This window comes from Artemia sp. Qi Xiang Cuo, chromosome 19 (assembly GCF_049724085.1).
Source record: "Artemia sp. Qi Xiang Cuo chromosome 19, ASM4972408v1, whole genome shotgun sequence".
Taxonomy (NCBI): domain Eukaryota; kingdom Metazoa; phylum Arthropoda; class Branchiopoda; order Anostraca; family Artemiidae; genus Artemia; species Artemia sp. Qi Xiang Cuo.
This window is the reverse complement of record NC_142812.1, coordinates 17,645,594-17,659,048: the sequence shown is the minus strand read 5'-3', so window position 1 is coordinate 17,659,048 and position 13,455 is coordinate 17,645,594. Positions and strand designations below refer to the sequence as shown.

The 13,455-nt window shown below is 31.6% G+C and overlaps 1 protein-coding gene across 1 annotated transcript in view; it reads left to right on the top strand.

Annotated features, from left to right (window-relative positions):
* The window catches only part of LOC148940563 (uncharacterized), a 101,421-nt gene that overhangs the window by 67,123 nt on the left and 20,843 nt on the right, over nucleotides 1-13,455 (top strand). Inside the window, exons 7-8 of the mRNA XM_089105017.1 lie at nucleotides 2,759-2,873; nucleotides 7,896-8,169. Of these exons, the coding sequence (XP_088961143.1) occupies nucleotides 2,759-2,873; nucleotides 7,896-8,169 (389 nt within the window). The remainder of the gene's footprint in view (nucleotides 1-2,758; nucleotides 2,874-7,895; nucleotides 8,170-13,455) is intronic.

Below are 13,455 nucleotides of genomic sequence, written 5' to 3'. Positions count from 1 at the left end.
CTAATCAAGTAGTTAGTGTGACCGTCGCTCTCTCTGGCTGTCCTCCAAAAATGGGTGTCATAATAGAAAACATGTCTATCAACCCATGTAGAGTTCATTGTAATAGGCAAATGACCCTGGTAACCGTACAATGCATTGAAAGCTTACATTCAAACTTACGCCTAAGGCATAGATATGTATGTAAACTTTCAAGTGCCTATACTTTCACGGATACATCGCTTGTATCCGTGAAAGTGCATAATAGGTAACTACTGACAAATTTGAAATAATAACTGCAAATGATAAATCAATTTTTTCGAATCAATATGAAGGTGAAAAACACTAATACCATCAATATCACATGATTTAGATTTTAAATTCTTAACACAACGAATCACACGGTCAGCAGAAACGGGAGGCACATGGCCTTGGTAAATTATCGCAGGTAATACATATATGCTATGTATTCTTTATTCCGTCTTTTGATGTTATGTGAATGATAGGAGGTCATTAAATAAATAAAAACTTAAAAATTCTAACTGTAAAAAAAGTCGAAAACTCTTTTCAAATCTTACTTAATTCCCCAAAAGACTAAAAACTTTATTTTGTTAAATCTGAGCTGTTTAAAAAAAATCCCGCAGCAATCGAGATAAGAAAAACAATGAGAAAAGAAGAAAAGAATGTTAGGATGTTTTGGCGGAGGCTCATTCTTTAGCCTTATTAGAAGACCCAAACCTCTTGATCCTGAAGGCTGAAATAGCTATAGCATCACAATGCATTTTCTAGCTTTAATCCCAATCATAGTTGTAGTGATAGCTGCAGCCTAGTAAAAACGAACCACGGCCAATAGTAACCAAATATTTAAATCGTGTTAAAAAAACTGTCTTGTGAGAAAAAATTGCCGTTTGTAGTTGATTTAGTAGTATTCACTAATATTTCAATTAATCTTAACAGTAAAAGTTTGTATCGAAAACATTTTTTTGAAAGTTTTGAAAAATAGCCGGATATCCCTTAAAAATGGCATCAGATCGAAACAGAAAGTATAAGATTGGAATCACCAGTGCCTAAACTCTGTACAGGAAACTTAAAGCCCCCCCTCACCTTGAACAACAAGAAAATAGCTTTTTTGAATCGGTAGTACTGATGAGTCCTCTTTTTTTTCTTGAGTCTTTTTTTTCACGATAAAAACCTAAATATGTCACACTAGTGCTTCGATTTTCAAGATATAAAGTCGGACATACTTTATTTTCTGAAACATAGGAAGTATCAACCCTATTGAAAGTCACAAAATTCGTCTTATAAATACTAACAGATAGAAAGCTACACCTGGAAACTTACCAGCTCATCCAGGGCTTTATTGGCCTTTTTCAGTAAAAAAAAAAAAAAAAAAAAAGAAAGAAAGAAAAAAAACATACAAGATGATATAGCTGTAAAAACAGTTTATTCACCAAATGATGCATAACAACTAATCACACTAATCAAAGTAACTATTTACACCACTCACAGTAATATATCCTAATAACTTTAATATCTTAACACTAATATACTAAAACTAATATATTCTTAATCACCTGCTTCCAGTTGTGAATCAAGAGTTTTGAACATAGAACAAGCTTTTAAAAACACTTTAAAAACAAGCCGATTGCACCTTGGAAACTTAGTATCTTTTCCAATGAATTAGAAGTCCACCCAGACATGCAACTAATGGAAATCTAGGATTCGTTTCTCCATATTTCATCATTTTCCATAACTCGGTTCTGCAATTTACCATTTTTTGCAGTTTGAAGAATGTCCCCCCCCTCCAGTCCCGATGCATGTTTGAATTTGTGCGCGTCTCTACTGCTTAAAGTCCCGGTTGTGTACTCAGGTGGCACTAAACTTTTACTAAAAAAAAACCACAGCACTTTGAGTGCCAGAAGATAATCTCAAGAAGAATGTAATCCTCCTTAATTCACAATTTTCCATAACTCGGTTCCGTAATTCACCATTTTCGGTGGTTTGAAGAATGCCCCCCCCTAATCCCGACACATGTTTGTATTTGTGTCCATCCCCAGTGTTCAAAAACCAGGTTGTGAACCCAGGTGGCACTAAACTTTAACTACTAAAACCCACGTCACTTTGAGTGCCAGCAATCAATCTGAAGAGGAACCTAATATTTATCTTGTTTATTAGTTGATAACAAATTTCAGATATATTTTGTCTTCTTTTAGGAGAGCACCTGCCTCGTTCAGCTTCGTGTTTTCAAAACTGCTTTGGTCTTAGATCATCCTGTACAGATATTATTTTTGTTGCTTAAAAACTGTGTCTAGATTTTAGAGTTTACTGATATTAGCTAAAAGTGCTTAAATATTAATTTTCCCGTTTAACAGAACATGAACGGAGGATCAGTTCTTGCTAATAATGCTCACCAAAGTCACAAAACCTGAGCAGAATTTCTGAAAAACTGTTCTGAGCAGAAAGATAAGAGTTTTTGGATTCTGATTTTCTTAAATAGTCTTTTTGTCCAAATATCTAAGGATGTAGTAGATTGATTAGCTTAAAAACATGTGTAAGGCATATTAAAGATTAAAATATTCATCCTTTACCTAAAACAATTTTTGAAAGTAAATCAATACTGAATATTTTGTGATGATATTTATATGGATTTTAGCACAAGGCACAAGTTAGCACAGATAATTTTAGTGTGAACTAATTTATTTTTAAGGTAGGTGGACTTCGTATACCTTATAATCGAAAACCCTTTCTCATGTTTTATTAATATATTTTCTATATATTCTAGATCTCCATTTGTGCCACTGAGGACGTCAGGTGGCACCTACTTGGGACTGACAATTCTATTGGATGCTAAACTAGACGACTATCTTATTCCTTCATCTTATTTCAGTGGCTTCAAGGTATTCAATTTTATCTCATGAATTATTTTTTCATTGCAACTCAAACTCAAATCAATTTTCATTTCACTTAGCTTTCAACAAATTCAACAAGGTATTAAATTTCATCGTAAGGTATTCAGTCTTTACTTAGAAATGTTGTAACTTGAGACTGACAATTCAATTGGATGCTAAACTAAACGACTATCTTATTCCTTCATCTTATTTCAGTGGCTTCAAGGTATTCAATTTTATCTCATGAATTATTTTTTCATTGCAACTCAAACTCAAATCAATTTTCATTTCACTTAGCTTTCAACAAATTCAACAAGGTATTAAATTTCATTGTAAGGTATTCAGTCTTTACTTAGAAATGTTGTAACTTGAGACTGACAATTCAATTGGATGCTAAACTAGACGACTATCTTATTCCTTCATCTTATTTCAGTGGCTTCAAGGTAGTCAATTTTATCTCATGAATTATTTTTTCATTGCAACTCAAACTCAAATCAATTTTCATTTCACTTAGCTTTCAACAAATTCAACAGGGTAATCTACTCCAAGAGGAGTGCCTTAGCCCCGCCTTAGCAATCGCCTTGGTTGACCAAAACAACACCAGTTGACGTTAGCTTTCGCTTTGATTGAGACCAAATTAAATAATGAGTGATAGTGAGATAGTGATTGGATTATTGGACAATTTAGTTGATGAGGATTATGATCGTGAGAGGCGTGGAAGGCAATATAAAGCTCACTCGCGTCGCAGAATACTCTCAAGTGAGAGTGATAGTGATCAACAAATTGCTCTCGGAGCCCAGAGTTTCCAACTCGTGCTCGATACGGCTCTCGGAGCCCTGAAATTAGTTCTAGGAACGAAAAATCTTGCTCTCGGAGTCTCATAAAAATCCATTAAACAAAGCGGAAGGCTTCTCCGGAAAAGCACAAAGGTGAAAGATTAAAAGAAAACACGTCAAATGACGCTATATTCAAAAAGATTTCTGAAGAGCTCTCTGGTACCAAAGAGGGTCCCAAGATCCATAAGAAACTTGCCAAAGTTGCAAATAGAGCTGTCTCTGATCCTTTGGAAATAGGGAAGCCTATCAGTCTTTACTTAGAAATGTTGTAACTAATGTCCTATTAATATTGCTAAAGTCTTATACCCAATCTGCATGTAATCGTTGATAAATACAAGATTACGAAAGGTTATATCGTCGTCCGGTAGGTATTTGGTGCATAAGTCAAGTAAAACTCAACTTTGCAGCGTGTTCAATGAAGATTGAAGGTAGACTTTTTTGAAATTGTTCTGTATATTTTCCACAATAGTCTTAATTTTAATTTCCAACTTCTCCAATTTACCGATGATAGTGTAGTGCTTGGACTCTTTATGTGATAAAATTGCACAATTTTTGCATGACAGTTCAAAGGAGATGAAAAATCAAACCCCGCCCTGTATTAAAAAAATAATGTTGAATTCCTCAATTTCATCTTCTGATCCAAATTTCAGATATGAACACTTCTCAAACTTTATTTGAATTTTATTTGAATTACACATTGTCTCCACACTTTTGAGTTTCACAATCTTTATTTTATATTATCGCAGTTGACAGAGACTTAATTTTGACAATTTAACAACTCTGCACTCCTGTTTTTTCAAGAATCTCGATTTTTATTTTAAAATTCCACAAGCTATGGACCTAACTTTTACAACTTCACATCTTACTGCTGTAATTACATTGATTTAAATAATCTTTCACGTATTCACACTTCCAGCATTTTTAGTTATTGTATTTTGACAACAAAATGCCTTCCCTTTTTACGGAATTTCAACTATTTTAAACATTCCATTGTTTTAAGATCTAATTTTCAGTATTTTGAATACTCATAGCCCTCAACTGTAAAAAATCTTGACAAATTTTGTGTTTTACACTAATAACTTCTTTGTATTCAGACAGAACAGTATCTTCACACTTGAGCTTTCTGAACATTTTTCGAATTATTTCTATTCTTAGACTTAATTTTGACATTTTGAGAACTCAAAACCTTTGCCTTTCAAGAATCTAAGTTTTTTCATAATTTTGCAAGTCACAGACTTAATTTTTACAATCTGACATCTGAAAGCATTCAATTTTAAAGAATCTTTAATAATTTCCAAAATTCATAATTCTAATGTTTTTATAAATTTCGACAACTCAATACTATCATACTTTGCGGAATCTTAAGTTCTTGAAAATGGCATGCTTCCAAGATCTAATTTTTGTAATTTAAACGGTCAAAGCCATCACATTTAAAGAATCTCAAAAAAATTTGCATTTCACGCTTCAAAAACTTATAATATTTATATTCTGACAGAGTAGTTCCTTCAGACTATCAAAATACTCGAAACTTTTTTCAAATTTTTCACGATTTTGAAAATTAACTATTATATTTTACATGTCAAAATCTTCAAATTTTTGGTATCCCAGCTGGTTTTACAAAATTCCTCAAATCATAGACATTATTTTCACAGTTCGACAACTTAAATTCTTCATATTTCAAGAATTTTACTTTAAATTTTTACATTCTGGCTACTCAATACCAACATATTTGATGGAATTCCAACTTTTTTCAAAAGTGCAAAATTTTTAACCTGATTTTCCTAACTTAACAACTCAACGTCTTCTAATTTCTGAAGTGTCTTAACATTACATTTTCACACTTCTAAGGCATAATCTTTATATTCAGAAAACATATTGTCTTCGAGGTTTAAGGACATGCCTTTTTTTTCAAAATTTACCTCCATCCTTGGATCTAATTTTCAAAATTTATCAATTCAAATTCTCCAGATTTAAAATAATTTTGATAAGCTTTTACATTTCACACTTTGAGAATTGTAGTATTTATATTTTGACGACTAAATGTTTTGAAATACTAAAGAACCTTAACCTCTTTTGAAACTTTTCACAATTCTTGGAATTAATTTTCTAAATTTGACGGATCAAAGCCTTTGAATTTTAAGAATCTCAGACCTTATTCTACGCAAAATTCCACAGGTCAGGGTGCGTTCAAACTTTCAGTATTTCAAGCATCTTTGAAATTTTCAAAATCATTGAACTAATTTTTATGTTTTGGCAACTCAATGCCTTAAAATTTTAAGAATTACAGTTTTTTTTAAAAGAAATCCCAAAAGTCATAGACATAGTTTCAAAGTTTACAGCTCAATAGACCTTCTATTTTGAGAATTCAAATAAATTACACATTTTCACCCCTTGAACACTTATAATTTTATATTTTTGCAGCACAATGTTCAAATTTTGGAAACTACATGCCTTCAGACTTTCAAAAATTTTTTCGAACATCTTCAATTCCTAAATATAATTTTCAAATTTTTTTAAACTGAGTCTCGAAATTTCAAGAATTTTAACAATTTTAGTATTTTCACTGGTCTATCACTATTTATTTTTTTATTTTTACTGCACAATGACTCCACTCTGTGTAGAATTCTCAAAGAAATTCAGAGTTGTCAACTTTCAAAATTCACAACTCTTGGACCTAACATTCAAAATTTGAAATAAAAAGCATTTAAATTTCAAGAAACTCAAATTTCAAGAAATTTAACAAACTCTATATTTTAACACTTGTAACACTTTCCATTTATATTCTGACAACAGAGTACCTCCACACCTTCAAGAGCCTCGACTTTTCAAGTTCCCACAATTCTTACAATTAATTTTCATACCTTGACAGCTCAAGGCCTTCAAATTTCAAGAATATCTGGTTTTTTCCATAGCTCTGAACTTTGAAACTAAGTGTATGAAAAGCAGCGGACATTTTGAAATTTTTAGGCATTGACTTGTAAAAAATAAAAATTAGCCTTACAAATTGCGGAAGTTTCACAAAAATTCTTGAAAGTTCGAATGCATTGTGATATCCGAATATAAGAATCATAAGTCATAGAAAGGTGAAATGGAAAATTTGGTAATTTTTTTAAGATTTGATCACTTTTGTGTTGTCAAGTTGTGGAAATTAGGTCTATGAGTGACTTACAGTTGCTAAATTGTGAAAATTAGGTCATGAAAGGCTTCGTGCTACCAGAATGTAAAAATTAAAAAAAGAGGCGTGAAAATATGAAAACTGTAATGATACTTGCAATTTAAAGGCTTTGAATTGAAAACTTCTGAAACTTATGTCCGAAAATTAAGTTAAAAAAAGTTGAGATTTTTTTAAAGTGGGAGGGCACTGTGGAGCCAAAATATGGAAATTGATAATAAAATTCTTGAAATATGAAGGCTTTGAGTTGTCAAACTGTGATAATTTATCACATCTTGTGGAAATTAAAAATAGCCGAGACTCTTGAAATTTGAAGGTTTTGAATTGTAAAATTATTGAAATTAATTCCACGAATTGTGGAAGTTTCAAAAAGGTTAAGATTCTTGAAAGGGTGATGAAGCTAGGTAGTCAAAATATAAAAGTTATGTCTCTTAGAAGTGTAAAAATTTCTTAAAAATCTTTAAATCTTGTTTTAAATGTTCGAATGGTGGAAGTTAGAAACTACGGGATTTAAAAATTTCAAATTCTGTAAAGTATGAAGGCATGTTGCTGTGGAAACATTTTAATTAAAAGAGTTTGAATTGTGACAATGTAGAAATATTGGAGATTATTGAAAATTAAATGTTTCTAGAAGGGGTTTTGAGTTCTCAAAAACAAGTCTAAGAATTGAAATAGTTTGATAAGGATTGAGATTTTAAATTTAAAATTAAGCTTAATAATTTTGTAATTTTGAAAAAAGTTAAGATTCTTGAAATGAAAAGATTTTGAGTTATCAAATTGTGAAAATTCTGAAATAATCTAAGAAAGGCTGTAAAACCTGATAATGTGAAGACATTGTGCTGTCCCAAAAAATTTTTGGTCTTAATAGTGTGAAAAACCAAAGAAACATTAACTTAAAACTAAATAAAACCTTTGATATCCGACAATAGAGTTTCAATATAACTGGTCTAGGGAGTTTTTATTGCTTGTATAGAAGGATGGAATAAATAGAAATACTCTTTGTCAGATGAATTATTTTTTCAGATGCTTGTCCATGACCCCAGAGAATTTCCTGAGCCTGGCTACTCAGGATTTGCTGTTGAGCCAGGTACAGAGACTTTTGTTGGTTTAAAACTAACCGTCATAAAAAATGGAGACATGGTGCATCGTAATATCAAACTGGCAGCAAGAAATTGCTATTTTAGGACGGAAAAGAAGCTTAAGTATTTTGTGAACTACACTACTGCTGATTGCCTAATTGATTGCAGAATATCAAGAATGGTGGATGCTTGTGGATGCAGGCCTTGGATCTGGTTTGGTGAGTTGAAGTACTGTTGCTAATAATAGAACCTCAAGTATTTTGTCAACTACACTAGTACTGATTGCCTGATTGTCTTTAGAATAGAAGAATGGTATATTATACTGATGTTTATTTTTACATTTAATGTTATCTATAACGTACGCTATTTTGATATCAGAAATCTCTCTAATATAAATTGCAAATTAATTATTACGTTTACGTATTAATTAAATCTTCAAAGAAAAGCTACATCCTCCCTAGAAGTTTGGTGGCATGTATTCTCAGCTGTTTTTTTGTTGATATTTAACCGAAGTTAGTTTATTTTATTTCATTATTATCTGACAACTGCTACTACCAAACAGCTAAATTTATCAAAATATATACAGTCGTGTAACTTTTCACTTAAAGAATTCAAATTATTGCACTCTATTTTCACTGTCCTTAAGAGATTAACTTGCAACGTTCAAGGGATTACGAGCTAAACTTTTGCCATTGAGAAGACATAGATGAAAGACATTGAATAATGGATAATCTGGGTGTGGCAATTCAGACTTCTTTATGCTGCATAACAAAGTTTTTCAGCAGAGTGAAAGAACTGAAAAGTTATTTTCTTTTTACTATTCATAACAGCCAGTTATTTTTTAAAGGGAAATGTTTTTCATTCATTCGAGGCATTCATATTTAAATCCAGGATTTTCAAAACGTAGATTTTGATCTTCACTGCAGTCAATCTACATGCCGATTTATCGTGTGATCTCACAAATCTTTGAAAATCTCACCAATAAAAACCATACATCAAAGTAGGTAAAGAGACTTAGGTCTGAACGACATTGCAAAGGGATTACTTCACGAAGTTTCATAAAGAATAGGAGAATCTTCATGACATTGAATTGTGATCTTATTTATGGGTCGAGGCTATTTTTGTGTTTTCTTTTCCAATAGTTTAGTTAAAAAGCGTTTTCCAGGATATTTACATGACATTTTCTCTAACTTACTTAAGAATTGCACTTTTCTTGCTTCGTGGTTGTCCAAACTGAATATCTTTGATCTTTCCAATCCTAAAACATTCAAGTTTCCTTCCGTATATAAAGTGTATGGCAATATTTTTCCCACAAGTTTTAAATACGTCGCCGGTTCCGATTGGTCTAAATCTTTTAATCCCCTCAGGGGATTTGCTTTTAGAATTTTTCGAATAGTTTTAATTTTTTTTTTCAATTAAAATAGCTAAAACTACCGCTATTTTTAATATATATCTTAGTATATGTAATAAGTTGTGCAAAAAATATAGTCACACACTTTATCTACGGATGGAAACTGGAATGTTTAAGAATTGGAAAAGTCCAAGACATTAAGGTTAGAAAACAACGAAGCAAGAAAAATGTGAAATGTACCTGCTGCATATCCTAAGCAATTTAAGAAAAATGCCATATAAGTTTCCTGGAAAATATTTTTTTCTAAACTATTTGCAGAAGAAATAACACAAAAATTTCCTTTGGCCCAGAAATAAGACCACAATTCAATGTCATGGAGATTCTACTATTTGCTATGCAATGTCATCAAGCAGCCTCTATGCGATTTCGTATCGACATAAGTCCATTTCCTTACTGTAACATAAGAGTTTGCTTCTTAATATTAAAAAAAAAAATGGTGAGATCTCACAAAAAATCAGTATGTGAATACGCTAGAGTCAGACTAAAATCAATTTAAAAAAGAAAATATATTGGTTTTATACAGGAACACACCTCAAATGAACGAAAAACAACTCCCTTCTAAAATGACTGGCTGTTATTTATAGTGAAAAGAAAACAATTTTTCAATTCTTCTACTCTGCTGAAAAACTTGGTCATGCAGCATATGGAATTTTGAGTTGCCACGCCCAGACTATCCATTATTCAATGTATTTCATCTATGTCTTGTCAATGGCGAAAGATTAGCTCTTAATTTATTAATAGTTATAAAAAGTGGTTTCCTTAAGTCCCAAGGATAGCGAAAAATGGTATATGATAATTTGAATTGTTTAAGTGTAAGCTTACACAATCATAAATATCTTGAGATTTCCACGTGGAGTTGTCCAGTATTTATTAGTAGTGGACGCCAAATAATAACAAAATGGAAAAAATCATTTTGGATAAATATCAACAAAAAATAATTTAAAACATACGGCACCAAGTGGCTTGAGAAGGTGTAGCTTTCGTTTAAAGATATTGAAAAATGTTAATAATAAATTTGCAATGTATAATAGAGAGCTTTCCGACATCAAAAATAGAGTAAGTCAAAATTAACGCAAACATTAATAATAAACATTACTGTAATATTAGCGATTAAAAGAGTGTATCTGCCAGTCCAATTTTTGTAGCTTAAGAATTCCACACTATTCTTCATTAGCTTCCTCATCAGCTTTTAAAAGAATTACAGGAAATCTGTTGAAAGCAAAATCTTTTCAAATCAGTCAAATAATGTTGGGGTACCTTAAGGTTAGATTCTAGGCCCTCTGTTGTTTCTAATTTATGTTAATGATATTAGTATTTAAATTTTGGACCTGGGGCTGATCGCACTGTTCGCTGATGACACAGCCTGTACTGTTTCTGGAGTTGATGAGGATAGTGTAAGACATAATTTAACTCTTGCATTTGATAGACTAGTAGCATAGTTTACTGCAAATAGGCTAGCTTTGAATAATTGAAAAAAAAGTAAATTTATAGTATATTCACGTACACCACTGGCCCTTCCAGGTCTTAAGCTGATTAAGTCTTCTATGTCAAGAGCAGAGATATTACGGGTTGATATTTTTTGTTACCTAGGTATAGTGGTTGACTTAAATTTAAGTTGGAAGCCACATATTAATAGTTTAAGATTGAAAGGGACAATAGTTTAAGATTGAAAGGGAAAGGGAAGCTTGGAAAGAACATAGGTATTATGCACCGTTTGAAATTCGTTTTGCCTCTGGATGCTATGTGTTCTATTTATTTTGCTCTTGTTCTTTCTTACCTAAATTACTATCCACTTATTTATTTTATTTCTTTCAGATCCAATTTTATTCCACTCCAAAGAGATCAGAATACGGCGTTTTCCATTCTTAAAAATTTTCCTCCTTCCACAGCATATTTTCCAAATAAGTCCTCTACATAGAGTTAATATTCTTCATTAAACATTCTTCTTGTTTAAAAGGCGGTCACATTTCATTTATTATTGTTCAAAGGTAGGCACCATCTCCTGACACTGCCTAGCTATATCTTTTCTTTTGATCTGTTCCCAATCACTGTACCATCTTCGCACCTAAATCGCAATACACGCAAAATACGCCAGCTACTGATGATTTCAGAGATGTCCTGTTTTTCTCTAAGAAATAGTGTGGTTGCTGCGTGGAACTCGTATCAATACGAATCTCCTTCTGATTTTTATTTGTCCTTAGGAATTTAAAAAAAATAAGTTAAAGTCCTTCCTTTATGATAGTTATTCTATTTTTATATTTACTATTATTATTAATTTGATGGTTTTTTGGGGGTCTTTTCCCGGGTCTTTATTTTCCTCTTGTTGTCCCATTGCAGGTTGAAAAAAATGATTTTTTTTTTCTTTTTTGTTTATAGTCGGGTGGGATGTGTGCTGTGCTGTAATAAGTAATTAATATTATTTCATTTTTTCTCTTTCTTCTTATTTTGATCTTGGGTCTTCATTTTCCTCTTGTTGTCCCATTGCAGGTTGAAAAAAATGATTTTTTTTTCTTTTTTGTTTATAGTCGGGTGGGATGTGTGCTGTCGTGTAATAAGTAATTAATATTATTTCATTTTTTCTCTTTCTTCTTATTTTGATCTTGGGTCTTCATTTTCCTCTTGTTGTCCCATTGCAGGTTGAAAAAAAATGATTTTTTTTTCTTTTTAGTTTATAGTCGGGTGGGATGTGTGCTGTCGTGCAATAAGTTATTAATATTATTTCATTTTTTCTCTTTCTTCTTATTTTGATCTTGGGTTTTCAGTTTACTCTTGTTGTCCCATTGCAGGTTGAAAAAAATGATTTTTTTTTCTTTTTTTGTTTACAGTCGAGTGGGATTTGTGCTGTGTTGTAATAAGTAATTCATATTATTTCATTTTTTCTCTTTCTTCTTATTTTGCTCTTGGGTCTTTATTTTCCTCTTGTTGTCCCATTGCAGGTTGAAAAAAATTATTTTTTTCTTTTATTTTTATAGTCGGGTGGGATGTATGCTGTGGTGTAATAAGTAATTAATATTATTTCATTTTTTCTCTTTCTTCTTATTTTGATCTTGGGTCTTCATTTTCCTCTTGTTGTCCCATTGCAGGTTAAAAAAATGATTTTTTTTCTTTTTTGTTTATATATGGGTGGGATGTGTGCTGTGGTGTAATAAGTAATTAATATTATTTCATTTTTTTCTCTTTCTTCTTATTTTGATCTCGGGTCTTCATTCTCCTCTTGTTGTCCAATTGCAGGTTGAAAAAAATGATTTATTTTTCTTTTTTGTTTATAGTCAGGTGGGATGTGTGCTGTGGTGTAATAAGTAATTTATATTATTTCATTTTTTCTCTTTCTTCTCATTTTGAACTTGGGTCTTCATTTTCCTCTTGTTGTCCCATTTTTCTTTTTTGTGATTTTTTTTCTTTTTTGTTTATAGTCGGGTGCAATACGTGCTGTTGTGTAATAAGTAATTAATATTATTTCATTAATTCTCTTTCTTCTTATTTTGATCTTGGGTCTTCAGTTTCCTCTTGTTGTCCCATTGCAGGTTGAAAAAATGATTTTTTTTCTTTTTTGTTTATAGTCGGGTGGGATGTGTGCTGTGGTGTAATAAGTAATTAATATTATTTCATTTTTTTTTCTTTCTTCTTATTTTGACCTTGGGTCTTCATTTGCATTTTGTTGTCCCATTGCAAGTTGAAAAAAATGATTTTTATTTCTTTTTTGTTTATAGTCGGGTGGGATGTGTGCTGTGGTGTAATAAGTAATTAATATTACTTCATTTTTTCTCTTTCTTCTTATTCTGATCCCGGGTCTTCATTTTCCTCTTGTTGTCCCATTGCTGGTTGAAAAATAATTTTTTTCTGTTTTGTTTATCGTCGGGTGGGATGTGTGCTGTGGTGCAGTGAGTAATTAATATTATGTCTTTTTTCTCTTTCTTCTTATTTTGATTAATCCTCCATAGGTTTAGTTATTTATTACTTTAGTTATCTGTGCAAAACAAGCTTGTCTCTCTGTCCGATATTGGTATGCTTAGTATGTTATGTATATATGATTGGAAAACAAATGTGCCTCAACCTGAAATGAATTTGAATAAGTATTTAGGCACGTGTTAGC